Raw genomic sequence first — 20,479 nt, 5'->3', positions numbered from 1 at the left:
AAGTACTCTGTGATGAGTCTGGGTGGTTTTGGTTTTGATTTTTTTATTAAGAAGTCTTTTAAGGTTGAAATTATTTTTTTCCTGAGATTGATGTGCTTTTTACAAGTGCTCAGATTTGCATCAAAATCTGGATAAAGTCCACTGTTTGTGTCAGTTTGTGCTTTTGCCTAGCCTTTAATCACTGCTGTTGAATTAATAATCATCATTAGTTATGTACACAAAAATATATAACATAAGTATGAATAATTAAATATATATGGAATTAAATTATATTCAAAATTTCACAGATACAAATTAATAAGGCTGTATGTAGTTCTGTGGGATGACCAGTTTTTTATTGTTTCTACATGATCATTTTTATGGACACTGGCATTAAAAGAACGTAGAGGATGAGAGTTGTTTCAGTACAAGTCTCATTGTGTTTGAATAGGGAATCTTTTTAAAAACTTGATGTTAAATATTTGAATATTATCTGTAAATATTATTTTATGTGCTTGCTATTCAAATTCTGAACTAAAATAGGAACAAAGAACAACAAACCTAAAATCCTTCAGTATTTTTTTCTTTGCTTGTTAATTTTTTCAGCCAACTAATTTATTCTGATAACCTGTAAAAATAAAATCAGAATAGTTCCCCAAACTGGCTGGCTGTGATGCAGAGCATTTTTAAAGAATTCATCCAAGATCAGCTTAGGATGGTTGGCCTGTGACAACCTGAATTTAGGCTGGTTTAGCAGCAGAGAGCCCAGTGTAGTTTTGAAGGTAGTCTGACAGCCACCTGCCCCTTCTTAGAAGCTGTTTCCTTAGCACTCCTCTGTCCATGTGCAGGTCTGGTTTTCAGTGAGGCTTACAGAAAGTGGCTTTTGACGCAGAGGAGAAAGGGATAGGCCAAGGTCCAAGTGGAGCTGGCTTGGGATGGAGGTGGGGGAGGTCCCTGAGTGGTAGCGCAGGGTCAGAGGTTGCTCTTGTGGCAATGCTGCAGCGCTGCTGATTCTTTCAGCTGCAGTTTGCTCCCATCTGGGTTTTGGCTGCTGAAACTGTACCCTGAGTGTTAATGATAACTCCTGGTGGGTCAACTCTGCCATGTAACGACAGACGAGTTTCCGCTGAGTTTTCTCTTTGTGGCGTGCCAGCCGCTGGCTTCCTGCGGTACCTGCAGCAATCGCCAGCAGCACATTTGCAATTGTTTTTTCTTAAAGAAATAGATGAGTGAGACATTGCATTTATTGACATTCTCTAGCTTTCTACTTTGGAACATACTTGCCTCTGTTCTACTTTTCCTTTAACAGAAAAGCTTGGATTAAAGTAAGTTTAGCCAGATGTTGTGACAGTCATGGAGGCAGTACAGCCTCGGAAGCATCAGTTACAGTCATCTGTGTAAGAGCTATATTTATATGCTTAACTAAACTTTTCGTTTCCCTGTGTGGATAAATGTGAGGTTTAAGTTGCACAAAATTAAATAGTGTCTTTATGGGAGTAGTAAGTGGTGCAGAGTATGCAGGAATTTAATACTACCACATGGATCAGATCCCCATGTTTTCTACTAGAATGGCTTAAATCATTATGTGGCATCCTTGATTGTAATCTGTCTGTGATGGAAATGCTAAACATAGCCAAGAAGTCTTGTAGGCTGGAAAAAAACTATGTAAACAAGTTAAGTATCCAGTTCACACTTTCTCCCACCAAAAAAAGGCGTTATATTTAGACTAGAGAAAAAATTAAGTTATTATGGCAAAAACAAGTCATGGTTCTAAAAGCATTTGAAAAGTACTGAAACAACAGATTTTTACAACTCAGTTTTAATCACAGTTGTGTGAAGAGATGGTTGTAATAATGAAAATCCTGAAATATTTGTTACAGAAAAAATGCCTACTGATTAAGTACGGTGATAATTCTTATCAATTTCTGGGGACAATGTGCTTTGAGTCAGTAAAGTTGTGATGAGCTATTGGAAGCTTATGTTTGAAAGAGTATGAAAAAGGGATATTTTTGACAGTGACAGTTTTAAGGGGGGGAAAAATATTTGTTATTGGCACACGTTCACATTATATATTTAAAGAGGAAACTTTCTAGGTGTGCATGTGTAGAGGTGCTATAGGTGTAGCAAACACTTTGAACCACAGTACTGGTAGCAGTGGGCTTCGTGTGTTTTTTAGTGGTTTAAGCTTGGAGTGGTGCTGCATTTGCAGGGTTCTTGCATGCCTGCATAAGCAGCACAGGACATTGTTTTGTCCTTTCCTAAAATTCAAAGAGCTTCATTGTATCCTTGTATGAATCCTCTGGTTCTGTGGGCAGGATGCAGCAACATGGGATTTCATAGGCACAACAGTTTGAGAAGTGTAGAGCAAGATGTAGTTGCAAACTGGATTGTCAGAGATGTAAATGTTATAGTTTAAACTAGGTGTAAGCCATAGGTAATCAACACATAAAGCACATTGCTGATGTTTTAATGACATGTAGTTGCAAGAGCATGCAGAGTTGTATTTCTCTTCTAATTTAGTGTTGAACTTTAAGCACAATACACCTGCTTGTTAGTCTAGTTTTCCAAAATACAGCTGTCAGAGTTTATGCTGTAAATTGCAGTTTGTGGATAACTGCCTGGCAAAAGCATTTAAATTAAAAGGAACATTTTCGTGAGAAAGAGTAACTGACTTGGCTCTTGAACAGTTTCATATATGTGGTCATCATGCACAGGTTGCTTGTTCCTGTGAGCTGTGCCTAAGTACTACTGTCTTTCAAGCACTGAGATGCTTTCCAGAGTAACTTCTGAACTGTGGAATCTTGGCTTCAAATTATGATTCAACAGGTCAAGAAAGTGTTATACAAATAATTTCTTCGTGTTCATAAAAGCCAAGCCAGGGACAAGGATGGTTAATACAGCAAAGTAGTTTAATGATTTGTGGTATGGTAGTACTGTGGAGATCTAGTCATGAACAAGCTGTCTGTGCATGGCAGTGTTTACACACACTGTCTGAAAAAAGGTCCTTTCTTCAAAAGTGGTGCTGACTAACCAGTGTTAATCCTGCCTACACCACAGTGCTCTGCAAAAAGCCTGAGAACAAAGGGAAGAGATCAAGGTTGCACTTGGGGTTTGCTGACTAGAAAAATGAAGGCTCTTTGTCAGTAGCTGCATCTTCAAGTTGCCGCTGTGCATCTTTTTCCTGTTCTTTTACCTTCTGTCACCATGAAATTCCAGCATGTGTGGGTTCTGAAATAGAGATATTTCATGAAAAGACAAATCATGGTGTGATTCTTGGGACTGTCCTGTGCAGGGCCAGGAGTTGGATCTCAGTGATCCTTGTGTGTCCCTTCCATCTCACAATAGTCTGTGAATAAATTGAGTGGGCTGTAGTAGCAGTAGTCTTCTTTACAATTTGCTATGGCACTTGTTTTGCTTGTGATGAGTATTACTTCGGTAATAATCAGTGCAGCCGATTGCAGGACTTCATCATTAAGAGAAATTGTCAATAGATTTTGCTAGCGAAAACGCAGAAATACAGTGAAACACATATAGAAATACAATGAAATCAGGCATGGTATGTAATTTACCCTGCCTTTATAGGTTTGCTATGTTCCATAGAAGTCTACGTTCTGTAGGTTTTTATGGCTTTCCAGAAGTTCCCTGGCTGCCTTTGGTTCCTTGTATTTAGCTCCTTGTATGCACTTTTAACGCATGTCCCTAGAGAAGTCCATATTGTTTGGATTGGTCAGGTCTGCAAGTAGGGAGGGATTTCAGCTCAGCATGCACTGGTCAGAGTTGTCATCCACGACACAGGAGGTTTGCAGTCGAGGCTCTCTTAACGTGTCTGAGTGTAAGCATACATCTGTTTCCCTTCAGTTCACTTCAGGGTAGAGCATGTGATCAGAAAGAAATCAAGTTCGTACTCCAGATTATGAACCCAAGGCTCTGTTTTTTCTCATGGACAATATGCTGTAAATCTGTAAATATTACAGGGAACAGTAACTGGAACTCCACTTACACCTTTTTATCTAGCTGCTGCTGTATGAGCCCTTCAGTAGGTAAACTAGAGACAAAACTATCAGTTCATTTTCTGCCTCTGTGCCTTTTGTTCTGTGTAGCAGCTATGGATTAATTAAAGCTCTTACTAGTATATCCTGTAGGATGATAGAGCATTCCCAGGAAATGGTAATGCAAACCCTTTGGGGCTGACGAGGGACTGGAGCCCATTTACCCTACTTCCTGTGTATGCCACAATACTGCAGAATATCTGGGATCGATTACCACCTTCTGTCATGTTTCAACTGGATCTACTGTGTTTTATCTTTCTCATTGTGGAGAGATGTCAGATACCAGAAAACTTTATCATCTACAGTTGTTCTGAAACCGCTACCTGTATTTTTTCTGATTATAGATGAAATTTATATCTTCCATCAAGAAAAATCTTCCCCACCACAATTCCCTGCAGCCAGGCACCAAACTTGGGCAGATTTGTTTCCGTACCATAATTCAAATCAAAACCAAAAGATGCTTTGCATAAAAACACTCAGTTGCTTTTAATTCCATTATTTAGAACTGTTAGAAAGTTGAGAACTCCTGTGAAACCCAGAAACAAACACCAACAAATTCTGTGTAATAGCAATAATATGGTCAAACCATGCGAGTGCTTGTAAAGTTAGTGGTTCAGTCTTGAAGCAGCTGTGTCCTATATAAACTAACAAACATACTCTGGGGACACAAGATGATGCCATGAACAGCCTTCCAGCTCTCTTCTCATGAGCTGTGGCCTCAGCCTGCTTGTACTTGTACATGAACATTTTCATTTATTCTGCTGAAGGGGCTGTGTGTTGTGGGTGCCCATGCTGGGATTTCAGCAAAAGACACAAAGTTATTTTAGAACCAAACATCTCCTGGTTTTTCCCACTGTATTCAGTCCTTTTTGGTGAATTTTAAACTACTTGATTTCGTGGGAATTTTTTTACAGCTGTATGAATAAACTGTGGGTAGTAATGTAATGTAACTCAGAGTCTTAGCAGTTGTGTTACTCTTCGTGTTTGTCTACCTTACTGGGCATGGGAGCAGGGCACAAGAGTTTCGATGTCAAACCTGTAGAATTGTGATATCTTTTTTCATGGTTTGGGCATGCAGAAATGTGTATTCTCATCTATTTTTGGACTCCCAACCCTGCAGGGGAATCTTCTGAACTAACAGTGCCATACACTAGCTGTGGCAGGTGACCTTGTAGAACCATACTGGAATGGAGGAGCTGGTCTCCCTAACCTAAGCAGAAAATCAGTTTTCTGTAGATTTTAACTCTCTTGTAATTGAAAGTTAAGTCTTTACTAGTTTATTATATATTATTTAAATATGTAATGCCCTACCAAAACAGTGTTTATGGAAGTGATTCTCATGAGTATTCGGAGACGTGTTTTATTCCATTAACTTAGAAATAACTGACAGAAGTTAAGTCCAATGTGAAATACTGTTAATTCTTTTATGCTGTAGCATCACGGTAGCTGGAGTGGTTATGCCTTAAAGTTTTCTCAGGAAACATTTTGAGTAAGCAGTCTTGATGTGCTGAACTTTTTGCGTAAAAGTTATTTCACTGCTAAAGAATTTTTTATTTTGCTCTTGAGTCTGTGATAACATCCCATTCTTTCCATATTACTGCAAGAGTTCAAAACCTGCTGCATTTATATCTGTGAAGTTACCAGGGGCAGAAGGAACATTGTGGTCCTGAGACGTGCTGTTAGGCATGATAGATAGGCTGTTGAAGGGAGGCTTACTTCTAGCGTTCCCATTTGGATTGGTGTGTTGCAAAGCCCTGCTCTGGGGACTGCACTTCAGTTGTCCATCTTGACTTTTCCCATCAAATTCACTTTCCCTACATGGGGGATGCTCTGCTAGTTCATTCTTCATGATGCAAGGTCAGGAGCTGGGCCTCTGTGAAGGACAACCATGACAAGGCTGGTCTGCATCCCGGGAACAAATAGTTTTGCAGGCTCAGTTTAGGATTGGGTTCTTTGATTAAAATTGCTGGCAATTCAAGCACCAGTGTTTATCCCAAATCTCTGCTTGTTTAATGAAGAATGCATTGCGTAGTTTCTTAATGGTGGTCCTGGAATTTACTGTGTGGTGTATTCTGACTATACTTCAGTATCACAGTAACACTGATTAAGTAAATAAGATATCTGTGAAGGGCATAAATGAAGAATTACCAATTTAAGATTTGTGGGAAAATCTATTCTGCAGGCTTGAAAGCTTTAATCAAAAGTAACTCCTTAGTGTAAAACTTCTTTTTTAATTTTTTTTTTGTACTGGTGCCTTAGCAATATGCCTCTCTCAGAACAGCAAGATAGCATTTTACTGCTTTCTTTTACAGTGAATTGCTTCTTTACAGTGAATACCTGTACAAGCAGATATGTTTAGAATTATTTCATGTGCAGGCAACTTGGAGATTGTCATTAATGACATCTGTTGAGGGAGTTCTGCTGTCAAGAGTATTTGCAGGTCATTACTAGAGGTTTGTAGTCTCTGTAATTGCTGTCCTGTGTCACTGAGGTTGTTTGGTTCTTCAGTCCCTTCTTTTCCCCCCACTTTTTTTTTCAGAAATATCAATGGGATTAATTCTGCCAGTCAGTAAAATTCATACTGAAAAGCATGGTCCTCAGCTAATGCTAGTAAACCTTCTGGAGGGAGGGAAGAAGGAACTGTTTTAGCAGAGTAGCCATTGAGTTCTGAAACAGGCATCTCCAGAGACTATTTCATTCTGCTTATTTTAGAAGTGTGTCTCTTCCTGCTCCTTTTTCAACCAGAGCCTTCATGCCTGGGGGTGGGGGCTTGGCTGTGTGACCAGTGTAGTCCAGCACACAACCACAGGCTGTGCCTGAGCTGCAGGAGCTTTTGTTTCCCTGCTCCCTCCAAGTTCTCTTTTCCTCCATCTTCATCTCACCACTTCTGCCACACCAGGAGAAGTGATTTTGTACCCAGGTGGAAGGAACAAGACACTTTCTTTGTTGGATTAGTTTCAGACAGATCTTTTCTTGTTCCAGCCCTCCTGGTGGCCACAGTAATGCTGGCATTGATCAAAAAGGAAAGCAGTAAGAATAATCAGCCAGGAGGTTGACTAACAAGAGGGAATAATCAGCAAGGAGGATGGGGCAGCTCTCTTCAGTGACTTTCCATCCTTGCACTACATGAAAGTGGCTGTAAACGTAACATCAGCTCCAGGAAGAATCAATTCCATGCAGCATTTCTGAACCAAGATTTAAACCCATGAAAATACAGCTCATGCTAAGAGGTGTCAGGCTGAGGGAAGCACGAATGCAAGTCCAAAAGTGTGAGTTGTGTATTCATTTCTAGGTTTCTAAGTGCAATTAGAGTGGTGTGTGGGGATATGAGTAAGTTGGCTGTCTGGATACTGCTTTAAAAAGGTGCTGTCTGCACACTGAAATGTTTGTCCCATGGTCTGGTTGTGTGCTTCAATGGAAAGCTTTGCAGAGGCACAGTTCAGGTGCAGCAGGGGCAGATGCCATGGAGTGTTTTCCTGTGCTTGCCATCAGCTTGGTGGATTCTGCATTACTGGGTGAGATGAGGAGCAGCTCAGCTGAGGGGAGTAACACTGCAGGAACCCAACACGTTGTTAATATTGCCTTAATATCTGTACAAACTGTGGCTGGAGAGTGATGAGAGGAGAGCAGCATAGCCATCAGTATTTCATTTCAAAGGAATAAATGTGTGTATAACTCTTACCTTTCTTCCTTGATCCCGTTTGCCCAGTTAAGTTTCTGCAGGGATGCTATTGTCATTCAGTAAATAAACTTAAAAAGGCTTCAGTACTCTGGAGTGGTTAATTTCTGAATATTTTGATGATTAGCAGAATGTGAGGGTTCTAAATATGTAATTTACAAATTCAAAATTCTTTGGAAAAATAATCCTTCCTTCTTTCTGTTGTCACTTAATGAGTCTCTCATTTCAAATTAAAAGCTCCAGAAATTTCCATCGAAGCTGATTTTATAAATAATTTTCTTCAAGCATTACTGTTTCTCAAGACAGTTAGCAAAAAACACAAAAAACTTGGAAAGCATGGAATCTATTTATGGTTATGTCCATGTTTGCTTTCGTAAAATATTTAACAAAAATAGAGTACAGTTCACAAATATGCAGAAATGGTTTTAAAATCACTTTTTCAGCAGCACACCATTTGCAGCCTTTTAGAAAGGATCCAAGTGGTAATACAGTATTAAAGAGATTTCAGTCTCTTGGCTTTGAGTTGCTTTTTTCATGGAGGAGAAAAACACTTTTTCAAGGATTCTGGAATCTTTTTCAAGGCTTTAGAAAGGGGAGAACAAGTAGAAAATAGTTAAATGTTGCATAAAAATATTAATTTATTTCTTGTAACAATCGGGGTTTTATTCAGTTGCAGTCATCTGTGGTTGAGCACTGACACGACATTTAGTTGTAGCTCCACCGAGGGTTTCCAAAGGCTTCCTTTGGCCAGCCGGTGTACTCCGGGGTTACTTGCTTGGGTTGATTCCCTCGGTGGAAGAATCTGCAGGAGGGCAGCTCTGCTGCTGACTGGGGACTTGCAGGGGAGTGCATTGGAGCAGCCAGCAGGAGGGTGGCAGGACGAGAGTGCATGGCTTTGCTTGCCTGGCACAGCAGTCAGAGCTGGATCCGAAGCAGCAGATCTCTGCTCCCCAGCGCTCGGCAGCTGGAAAAGCTGTTAAGCTGCGGAGCGAAAGGAAGCGAGGAGCTGTGCGCATCGCTCCGGGAGAGGCATTGGCGCAGCCTTATATGGACGAGGACGTTGTCCACGTTAACTTTACTGGGACTCTGTGCCCAGATCTGCATTCATCATGCACATGCATTTCCACTGGAATGTTTCTCTTCCAAACGGTCTTAATCATAGCTTTAGCACTGTGTCACATCTTTGCTGACTTATTTATATAGTCTGTGTGGACTTGCTGTGCATGCACTCTTAGTCTGCCCTAAAAAGGTGAACTGTTTATAATTTTCTTGTCTAGGCTGACAGAAAAGATGGTACTCACCTGGTGCCAGCAGCTTGGATTTTTTTCTTACTGAAAAGCCCACCCCATTCTGGACTGTACTAAAAGCAAAACTGCTTGAGTAACAAAATATCCTTTCACTCGAGTGAAGCAAGGTTTGCTGAACACAGCATACCTACCATAAAACCAGGAAGGAAGAACCTGAAAGTTGAGCAACCTGGTAAGGACTTGCTGTCCAGACTGCTGGTCTGGTAGGTGGGCTCCTAACCTTGTCTTTCCAAGCCTTGGTTCAGTCCCTTCATCTGTCTTCCACCTACTCACATTCCTTGGGTCACCATTCCCCTCTGAACAAGGTTTGTGGTTGCACAGGTTGAATTTAGGTGATAGTTTATAAAGGGGCGTAATAAAAGTGTTCTGAAAGAGAGTTTCTGTGGATGAAGGACTGGTCACTTGCAGCAGTGTGCAGAGAGAAATTTGAGTTGCATATGTGCTGTAAGTAGTGTTCAAAGGTTAAGTAAGATATAATTCACAGTTCAGTTTTTTCCTCTTCTTTTAACCAGTGATTTCTTTTGTGCTTATGCATAACATCAATCGAAGTAGTTCAACAGCATATTCTCTAAACTCCACTGCCTGTCCTCTCGCCATAGCATCCACTGAAAAGTGAGCCAAAATGATTTACCAGAAAAATATGAACCATCTAATACTGTTGTTGGGTACAATTTATTAGCAAAGGGTTGGCTTCTGTTTGAAACTTTCCCCATCAGATTTTGGAGCAGCCATCCCTTCTCTGATAGGTCTGGCTGGATGTGCCAAGTAACAACTGTGTTTCAGTGTGCAAAAACCAAACTCAACTGCTGTACTAATTTGAGCATTGCTTACTTTGTTGCTAATTTATATGAAAAATAGTGCATCTTCTAGAAAAATGACATCTTCAGTTTAGGAGAGTCTGCCAAATTCACTTTTCCTTGGCTATACTGCAAGATATTTTTTAGAACAAAAAGTTATTAATAATACTTTTGTTTCCAGGATGATTGGAGAGGCTTTAATTAGCAGCATTTTTGGGTGTTCAAGAAAACTGCCCGTTATCATCTAAGTTCTCAGAATTTTTATAATAAATAAAAGAGAAATAGAATTTAAAATAGTATCAAAATTTAAAAGGCAACTGATCCTGGCTGACTACCTGCTATTAAGGTAGGAAACAATTTAGAAAAATTTAGCCTTTTATTAATACTTATAGCACTAAACAATTTTTTTCCTTTGGATGGATGGTATCCAATTATTTTCTATTGTCTAAAGAAGAAAAAATAGGGGTAGAGTTTATGTCAGGGATTCTTTATGGTGCATATTTTGAGATGAAATTTCTAGTTTGTTGTATAAAGTGCGAAGTTAATCTGCAAAATGCCCTTTGAAGATCACAAAAAAAATGTTTTGTCAAGGGCCTTGGTGTTTATCTTGAAATGGAGGTGTGAGTATAGAAGCTCTGTTTCCGTCCTGTATTGCTGTGATAGCTTTATTTAGAAGTGTCTCTCTGATAACATTCAGAGCATAAATATTTTTATAAGGTGTTAAAAAAACTGCTCTGGGTTCTTCCTCCCAAGTAAACGACATTTCCAAATTTCTCATTGCTTGCTGGTTTACCTAGCAGAAGAGCATTTCAAAATAATTTAAGAAGCTACCCTGTTTGATGTCTTCTAAGTACAGTGTAGCCCACAAACATGGTTTGTATTAGGGCAAAACTGTGCAGCTGGTACAACTAAGAGAATTAGAATTGCATTTGTTCCATGTTCCTTGTCTCCTCTGAAATAGTTATATGTCCACAGCTTGGTGATTTTTTTTTTTTTTTGCACTTACTCATTAGAGTAAATCATCCAGTTTGGTTTCTCTTTTGTCTTCCAGGCTAATTTCAAATGGCTCACGTGTGCTGGCGTCCTCTGTTGCTTAATATGGAATGGATTTGCCCAGCAAGGTAAGGCACTCGATTGCACTGCAATAGTTAACTGCTGCTTTAAAACTGTATCTGTTCAGCAGTTATTTCTGTGGATAAATACATCCTCATAGACAATGCTAATGCCAGTAGGTCAGTCATGTCTCATGCTAATAACCTGTAGTTGGAACTTAGCTTACGAAACCAGAGTGAACCAAAGTGAAATGCTGTTGTTGTAAAACACCTTTTTATAACTGAAGTGACGGATTTGCGTTCCTCGCTAGGTGGAAGCGACTGCATAAAAGCTAATGCAAAGTCATGTGGGGAATGTATACAAGCAGGACCAAACTGTGGCTGGTGTAAAAAAACAGTAAGTGTTGCAAAAATCTTCTTATGGTTTGGTTTTTTCCCTTGGTTTTAAACTTTAGTAAATACTTCGCCTGTATAGAAATGTCTGTTTTCATTAATAGAAGTTTCCTCTAGTTCTTCAATTCGATACTTATTTGTACTTAACAAATCAAATACTGTGATTTTTCTGATTTGAGTATAAATGTTTTTCACAATGTATTTACTTCTCCTTTTCTGAATCCTAAGTGTATACAGACCCTATAAGCTGTCTCATAGTTATTTAAAATTACTCCAATGTGGAATCTGTCTGAGTATGCTTAATTATAGTCTTCCAGTGACATTAGAGTTAGAGCTAATTTTAGACAGATGTAGGTGGAGTAGGGAAAGAGATTGAAGGGGATTTTTCTTCTAAAAGAAAGATTTTCAAATTTTAGTTTTCTGTTGGTAGACCTGAGGAGTAGGACATAGGTTTGTGTGGGTGGGTAGTTTGTTTCATTATGAAACAAAAAGGATATGTTCTTAGGTTAAGAAAAATTAAGCTTGGGAAACTGCAAAATATAAGATATAACCACTGTATGCTGACATATCTTCTTCAGGTTAGAAACAGAAGACAGTATTTTCTATAGCTCTTCTTTGGTTTGTTTTTGCAACTGAGAAATTTTCCTTTTTCTTGCTAGGAGATGATAATTTATCTTTTATTTCTACATATTGCCTACTTACTATTCCCCAAAACTTGCAATATTTAATTAAACTGACTGATTTTATAATTTTGCCTTGAGCTATCAGATTTCCTGTAGGTCTGTGTCACCAAAAACTGACAAGCTTTAGTATACATTTATTTATAGCATATTTTAGGGACAGGGGCAGAATCAGAATTGCCAAGTTTCTCAATTAGAAGCCTTATTTATTTATATTTGAGGTTAGAGCTTTTTTAATGTTTGGTGTAATAAGAATTTGTTGTTCAGAACAATGTTAAGGATTAGTTTTGCTTACGGGTGTTACTTTCAGATTTAATTTCCCCAAAAAAAGAGTTGTCTTTGCCCTGCTCTGTCAACATATAGCTATTGCTTTGTTGTGGAGTACCAAGGTAACTTGTATAATCTTAATTAAAAAGGAGAGAATGTTAAAAGTAGGCTGTATGAGTAGGTTCACATTATTGGTAACTACGTGAAAATGAAAGATTTTTCTACTTGCAGTCACTTTTAGAGTCGCCTATTTAAACAGATGTCCCACTTCTGATGGAGGTGGCATTGGGCTTTATTTTTTTTCCTTCTTGCATCTTATACACAGATAAGTATAAATAGTACTCATTGAATATATGTAGTATCATTTAATATGTTTCAAGACTGTGTGTTTTATTACTGAACATTGTGAAAAAATAGATGTGATCATTGTAGAAAGGGCAGTTTGTGGTTAGAATATAAGAACTTGCACATAGCTGTAAACGTGATTCTCTTTTGTCTGTGTTTTCTAGGACTTTTTGCAAGAAGGAGAGCCAACATCTGCCCGCTGTGATGACTTGGCAGCACTGAAGAGTAAAGGCTGTCCTATGGAAGACATAGAAAATCCCAGAGGCAGCAAGCAGGTGCTCGAAAATAGAGAAGTAACAAATCGTAAGAAAGGTGCTGCAGAGAAGCTGAAACCAGAAGCCATTACACAGATCCAGCCACAGAAATTATCACTGCATCTAAGAGTCGGTGAGGATAGTTTCATTCCAGTTTTGGGATGATTCTCTGCCACCACCACATCTGCATTTTTTTGATTTGCATGTGTAACCATTTTGTTACAGAAATGACTATTTTTCAGATAATATGAGTGATAGCAGAGCCATTCAGTTCATCTGCAGGTGTTGAGGTACTCCAAATACTGTTCAATTTTTGAGAAAGATTAGATATTATCACTTGTTCTATTTTTCCCAATAGAACTTAGGAGAAAATTGATACAACATGGATTGTTAGATGTATCAGAAAGGTGAAATTGTTTTGTTTTCAGTATTTTGTAGTTGATTTTCTAGTGTGCCTGTAGGATGAAAGTAGAGGAGTCAGCAAAAACTTCAAGTTACTAGAGCATTTCCTTTTGCTTGAAGTACTGCTGTTTCCTGAAGTCTGCGTGCCTGAACAAAGTGGTTTTGTAGTTATGCAGCCCAATTTTTGGATTGCTACGCAAAATACCTTCCAGAGGCTAAAGATGTGGGCACAGAACCACAGTAATGAAAAAACAAAGTAGCATACCCTTTCTAACCCCTAAAGAGAACTTTATCTCATTCAAATGAGGGGGGCAGGGAGGAACAGGGCTAGTGGCTCACTGGAGCACAATGGAGATTGTCCTCAAGCAGAGTTCTTAGGTACTGTAGACACGTTGAACAGCTGCCGTGTATTTTCCTGGAAGAAGAGATTGTACTGGGGGTCAGCTGCTTCATGGTAGTTGCAGTAGTAAGTGGAAGGTGATGTGAAGCAGGCTCAGCATGATGTAAAGAGGAAAGTAATGAAAATTATTTTGCAATTTTGGTATGGCTCCTATTTATTTCTAATGTGAACTTTTTTGCTTCAAACCAAATTATTGTTCCTCTGTTGACACAGAAGTTTCTTCATCAGAACATAGCAGGGACCTGGGCAACCAGAATCTAATTATCCAAAAGATGTTTGTAAGCACTTCCATTGGTATTAGTTCTCTGAGGGACTGTGTACTTGCAGGGGGAGATACTTGCTTTCTGTGCAGGCTTTTTGAAATATTAGCTAAGGAAAATCTAAACAGTTTTTTGTGCTTTTTTTTTTTTTTTTGTGGTATGGCTTTTTCCCCCCCTTTGTTTTGTTGTTCAGGGTTTTTTTGGTGAAAACCATGTCAGCTAGCTGTGTGATCCGTACGCTGTTCAACTTGCCCATATAATGTTTTTCTCACTTCACTAATTTTGCTGATGTTTAGCAAATGTTTCCTAATTATTAAGCAAACTTAAGTGGCAGCAGTACTACCATTTAAGCTCATTGACTGAGGGGAGTGGGAAATCCTATTGATTTAACTCCTTATTTTATATAAAATCGGCAAAAGAATACTGTTCCAGTTTCTGGGAAAGAGGGTGTGTGGTATGTGTGTGCAATCCTTCTGCACTGTCTTTCAGCATCAGGGTGAGACTACATTCTTTTGTAGGTTTTCTGCAGGGCCTGGGGTTACAATCACAATAAATACTAACTTGCTGTTCTCTCACTGCCATTTCTGTGCTCTGAGCTTGGTAGATGCAAAGTAACTTGTAACATTCCATCCAGAACTAATTTTTCTGTTATAAACCTATTAAAACAATGTGGTTTTTTAACTTTTCGGAATTATTGAAGTCATCTTGGATGAAAATAGATGTCAAAAACTTGTGCTATTAGGTCTTACGGGAACCTTGTTAGAATGACTGTAAGCACGAAGATTTGAAACTTCAGCAACTATAAGAAGCTTGGGTTTTGGCATGCTAATTTTTCTGTGGGGAGATAAAGTACCTCAGAAATATGAAGTTGAACATTTGAAAGAAACACTTGTTGACCTTTTTTTTTAATCATAATTTGATGTTAAGCATTTCAGTCAACAGGAGGAAAAATAACTCACCTGTAATTCAAAACCTTCCTAAGGATTTACAAGCCTTCCCTTAGAAAGGCATTTTTCTTGCCAGTTCAGTTATGGAATTTTTATGGAATGGTTTCTGTTTGTGGTTTGTTCTCTGAAACAGGGGAGCCCCAGACATTTTCATTAAAATTCAAGAGAGCTGAAGACTACCCCATTGACCTTTATTATCTTATGGACCTCTCCTATTCTATGAAAGATGATTTAGAGAATGTGAAAAGTCTCGGAACGGCTCTGATGTTAGAGATGGAAAAAATAACTTCAGACTTTCGGATTGGTAAGAAAGATTTGCCTATTCTAAAAAAACAATATTTAAGCCTCCCAAGTTTCCTTCCTGATGTATTTCACATCATGAAAGAGTACTGAATATGAAGAGTATTTTTTTTTCAATTTAGCAGTATTATGGTGGATGTTCTAATACATACATGAACAGCATAAAAGTATTTGGCATTGGTGGAGAAGGTGGGACATAACCAAGTAGAAGGGCTATTTCTGATGTCAGTTCGGCTATAATGCATTTGAATTCTGTTATGTGATAATAGAAATGAGACTTCCATTCTTCAACTTACAGGGATTTTGTTGTTCTTGTCTTAGGCTTTGGCTCTTTTGTGGAGAAAACTGTGATGCCTTATATAAGTACAACACCTGCCAAACTCAGAAATCCTTGTACAGGGGACCAGAACTGTACAAGTCCATTTAGCTATAAAAACGTGCTCAGCCTTACCAGTGAAGGAAACAAGTTCAATGAACTTGTAGGTAAACAGCACATTTCTGGGAACTTAGATTCTCCTGAAGGTGGATTTGATGCAATAATGCAGGTTGCAGTTTGTGGGGTAAGTGTGGTTTTTTTTGGGTTTTTTTACTGTTCTATTAGATGGAATTGTTTGAATGCAGCCTTAGTGTTTTATGGTGGCTGGCATTTGAATATGTCACCTCCTGTGAGCAAGACAGGGTACATGAAGAAGATTTCAGTGAGGAAATGAAACTGGGAAATATGAAGGTGTCAATCAGAGGCTGAGATCACAGCACGAAAATACAAAGGTTTTAAAGTTTGCTGTACAGGAAGAGTCAGGTTCTGCTTGAAAGTGTATGAGGTTCTGAATAAGCAACGATTCTCAGATTATTAAAGGTCTGTAAGCTTGTTGTGGTTGCAGAAATTTGGTGTGTTGTGATTTCTACTAGTTTCTCAGAAAGTAAATGGAAAACTGTTTTTTTACTTACCTTTGAAGGCCTAAGGATTCTTTGTTTCTGTCATTTTTTCAGACTGTTCTATGATCCTGTACAAAATGGACTCCCAAAAAAGCAGTACTCAAGTTTTTTGCTTTGTTTCTGTACTATTTTTGCTGTTGATCAATGGATTCAAGACTTCCTGAAATGATCTGGAGTCTTGATTAGTGCAGTGTTTATCATAAGCCTTTTAGGGTTTTTTTGGTGGTAACTGTTAGTGTATGACCCTTTTACATGGTCGTCTTTCATTGAATTAGCAAGGGTTTCAGCTCCATGGATAAATTTTTAAAAATAGGAAAGGATAGTCTACATAATGAGGCCCTGCAGTTGTGAGCCAGGATGCTCATGGGCCAGTCCTCTGGCAAGCACTGTGCTGGGTGCAAATCTGCACTAGGTTGGCAAAGCCTTGATGATTCTTCAGAGTCTAAGGCTGGGCAGTTAGTACTGCAGCAGTGCTGCACACCAGCATCCTGGGGCTGCCTGCTCATGGCATGGGAGTGGAACTGGCACTGAAGAGCCTGATTTCTTAACCCTGTCACTCTTCAGGTACTCCAGTGAGAACTGAACAGTCTATCTCAAAAAGAATCTTTTTTGCCTTTAATGAAAAACCTGCAGCAGATGTTTTGGAGCAGGCATTTAATGAAGCACAAGTGTTTCCAAGGTTTACATGAAATAATGTTTTCCAAAGTGGCACTTCTGCATTGTTGCTTCTCCTAAGTCTGTCTACCTTTCCATGCACTTCTCTCTCAAGTGTTGGTCTCCAACGCTTTAAAATAAATTGGTACAAAATACCAAAAATATGTTTGTTTTTCCCAAGGAACAAATTGGCTGGAGGAATGTTACAAGACTATTAGTGTTTTCCACAGATGCTGGATTCCACTTTGCAGGAGATGGTAAACTTGGTGGAATTGTTCTACCAAATGATGGGAAATGTCATCTGGAAAATAATGTATACACAATGAGCCACTATTACGTAAGTCTTTGTATCATCTTCTAGGGAAATGAATATGTTATGATGCTTAACCTCAAAAGAACCTATTGGGTCATCTGGTATAGTTTCAGACCACTATGTCTTAGAAAATTTATCTGTTTACATCAAGTGAATTCAGTTAAACTAAAGCAAATGTGCAAGAATTAATCCAGTCTTAATTGGAAAATTTCAAAAAATGGCAACTTTCATGCTATGATTATGTGTTGCTGAATTTAACCTTTTTGATGACTAATAATCCTGTATGCCACACTGAATCACAGAATATTCTGAGTTGGCAGGGATGCACAAGGGTCATAGAGTCCATCTCCTGAGCTGGACTTGTATATCCACTGGAAAACTGTGGTGATTGTTTCGTTATTTATCATTTCACCCAGTCTTCATTTTCAGAATAGTTTACTAGTGAAAAATACTGTAAAATATCTGCTTGAATAATTTTTGAAGACTGAAATGTTATGATGCAAAGTTTATGGTAAGAGTTTGGTTAACATTGCCTTCGTGGTTTACCGGAAGGGATATCTGACAAAAAATGCAAAGAGAAACATTTACCAGAGGGGATAACCACAGTAAGTTTTACCAAGTTTGTGTGTTCATATATTCCTAACTTTGAGTGAAAATAGTAAAATAAAAACCTAAAATTAATTCAGTTTTATTTCATCATTTCTTTGTGAAACACTGCAAAAAGCAGTGGTTTTGAGGGACTGAAGATAATTTTCTGAGGGCATTGAGATTAAGGATTTAACCTTTTGTGTGGCATGGAATGTGAAAATGTCCATGTGAACAAACAGCTATCTTCATGAGGCATATATGAAACCTTACCAATGCCTGTTTGTTTTCAGAGGTTCTTTTGCTTTAGAACTGTGGCATGAGCTGGCTAGTTAGGAGTTCTGTGTATGTTTCTAGAGATGATTTGAATTTATGATGTCAGAGTCTTTCTGATTATTTTCTAGCAACATGTCTCAAATTTGAATTTAATTTTATGCTTGACTTTTTTAGGATTATCCCTCTATTGCTCATCTGGTACAGAAACTTAGTGAGAACAATATTCAGACAATCTTTGCTGTTACTGAAGAGTTTCAGGCAGTCTATAAGGTAAAGAAATTATTCTGAAGTCATTAAAGTTGACTTATTTGAAATTAAAGTAATTGTGGAAGTAAGTGATCGTGGAAGTAATATTTTGCTACCCACATACTTTATTATTAAGCTTTTTTATTTCTTCAAATCAAAACTGACTCTCTGTGTATTTTCCAGTGAGAAAATGCCCCTTCTTCTTGCTACTCTTTATAAGTATGAGTGAGTGGAGAACACATTTGCAGTTCTAATTTTTGTGAACGTTTTTACATCAAAATAACTGAGGGGGGTGTGGACACTGAATCAGGGGACACACTTATGAAAGAACATATTTTGTCTCTTTTGTTCTATTTATATATCCCATGTTTAAAATTAACTAAACTGCTGGATGTGATTGTGCAATAGGAAATGTCTGCATAAAGGACATGCATATTTTTCCTTCTTTTAACCTGTTTTTTTGGTTTTGGGGTTCTTTTTTAAACTCTGTTCAAGTTTATGTTGGAAAGTGATGCCTGCCTATTTTTAATGTATTCTGAGAGTGGTTGAAGAGAGATTGTGGTCAACTTGTACAAGAGAAGGGCTTAGTATTCTCTTACCAATGCAGAGTTTGTGCCAGTAAGGCTGTGTATGACCTCAAAATTTGTGTTCATCACTGGCAATACAGCTTTATTTTCTGAAGTACTTGACTAGCTAATCCACTAATGCATTATATCACCATTTGTACTGCAAATTATACTCTGTTTGCTAGTAAGACTGTGCTTTTCCTTCTTTTTTGTCAATATTGAAAGGAACTGAAAAATCTGATACCAAAATCAGCAGTGGGAACACTGTCTTCAAATTCCAGCAATGTGATTCAGCTGATCATTGATGCATACAATGTAAGTTCAGATTTTATATATTGATTTTTCTTGCTCCTAAGTTTTTCAAGCAGAGACTCTAAGGTGGATTAGTTAGTGTTCTACACTATAAACACACTCCATTGCTGTAAAACCATACTAAACATTAAGCCTCTATGGCAGTAAGAGGTTAGATGAGTAAAAAGATACACTCTTAAAGTAATTTAAAATGGCATTACAAGGAAAACTTACCATCCATGTTTTCCTTTTCAAAAAATAAAATTCACAACCAAGACCCACACTGTTTCTTCAGCTTCTCCACTTTTACCTTCTTTCCAAGTGTTAGCAAAAAAGGCCATTTAACTGGGTTTGGCCCCACAGTATTTTCTTCCTTGCTGCATTGTGTGTAAATGAGCCTCACTTCTCCTTTGGAGTACATGGGGTAAACCAGTGCCTCCAACATCTGTGGAAACCTGTACTGACCTTGTAACAAGTTCAGACATGGGAAGGAATCACCACAGCACGACTTTGGGCAGCCCTGGGCTGGTGTTTCTCAGCACATTGGAACTTAAGTAATACTGTGGGGTTGATGCTTAGACTGGCCATAGTTGTATAATGTCTGTTCTTCAACAGAACACTTCTTCAACTCAGTTTGAAGTTAGGTAATAACTGTTGTTTCAGTCCCTTTCTTCAGAGGTTATCCTGGAAAATACTAAGCTACCAAAAGGAGTGACAATCAGTTACAAGTCTTTCTGCAAGAATGGAGTGAACGACACACAAGAAGATGGAAGGAAGTGTTCTAACATTTCAATTGGAGATGAGGTAACTCACAGTATAGTATATGTTTGCTGCTCAAATACAAAATGCACTTAAAATGTCCAACACAGCATTTCTTTTTAATGGTGCAGTCAAAACTCCTTGTAGTAACATGACACTACATTTTTTCTTTTGCAGGTTAGATTTGAGATAAATATAACAGCTAATGAATGTCCAAAGAAAGAACAAAATGAAACAATTAAAATTAAACCACTGGGATTCACTGAAGAAGTTGAAATTAATCTCCAGTTCATCTGTGAGTGTCAGTGTCAAAGTGAAGGAGAACCTAATAGTCCAGCCTGCCATGCAGGAAATGGAACATTTGAATGCGGTGCGTGCAGGTAAATAAATAGACATTTTCTTTATTTTTGCAAAAGAGAAATATGAGCAAGATCTTTGTTTCCTTAATTAGCGTTTACTTGGGTTTACTAATTTTTTTTTTTTGGTGAAAGAACAAGAATTGCTGTTACAGGCCTGTTTCTTTTAGGCTACTCTGAAATACTGCCGTATCTCTGCAAATAATCCTATGCTTAAATGTTGATCATTAGATCAGCATTATTGTATGAGTCAGAATTCAAATTTGGCCTTGAGTCAGTACTTCAAAGGATATAGATCATTTCTGGTGTTTCTTTTTAAATCAAAAGAACAGATGTTCCCATCTATGTGTAGAAAAACTTCTTATACTTGGTGTCACTGTCACTGG

General features: G+C 38.2%; 1 protein-coding gene across 3 annotated transcripts in view; it reads left to right on the top strand.

The window, feature by feature from the left end:
- The window catches only part of ITGB1 (integrin subunit beta 1), a 43,241-nt gene that overhangs the window by 8,678 nt on the left and 14,084 nt on the right, over positions 1–20,479 (top strand). For 2 of the 3 annotated variants that reach the window (XM_068173249.1, XM_068173256.1), the window contains exons 2-11: positions 10,863–10,932; positions 11,175–11,260; positions 12,713–12,935; positions 14,945–15,115; positions 15,433–15,671; positions 16,883–17,038; positions 18,050–18,145; positions 18,913–19,002; positions 19,642–19,782; positions 19,915–20,117. In XM_068173249.1, coding sequence (XP_068029350.1) covers positions 10,863–10,932; positions 11,175–11,260; positions 12,713–12,935; positions 14,945–15,115; positions 15,433–15,671; positions 16,883–17,038; positions 18,050–18,145; positions 18,913–19,002; positions 19,642–19,782; positions 19,915–20,117 — 1,475 coding nt within the window. Of the gene's footprint in view, positions 1–10,666; positions 10,685–10,862; positions 10,933–11,174; positions 11,261–12,712; positions 12,936–14,944; positions 15,116–15,432; positions 15,672–16,882; positions 17,039–18,049; positions 18,146–18,912; positions 19,003–19,641; positions 19,783–19,914; positions 20,118–20,479 lie in introns of those variants that run through there. The other variant, XM_068173241.1, reaches the window with a different exon arrangement.

Source organism: Anomalospiza imberbis, chromosome 1, assembly GCF_031753505.1.
Source record: "Anomalospiza imberbis isolate Cuckoo-Finch-1a 21T00152 chromosome 1, ASM3175350v1, whole genome shotgun sequence".
In the NCBI taxonomy this organism is placed as follows: Eukaryota; Metazoa; Chordata; class Aves; order Passeriformes; family Viduidae; genus Anomalospiza; species Anomalospiza imberbis.
The sequence above is the reverse complement of the archived record's forward strand: the minus strand, read 5'-3'. Positions and strand labels throughout refer to the sequence as shown.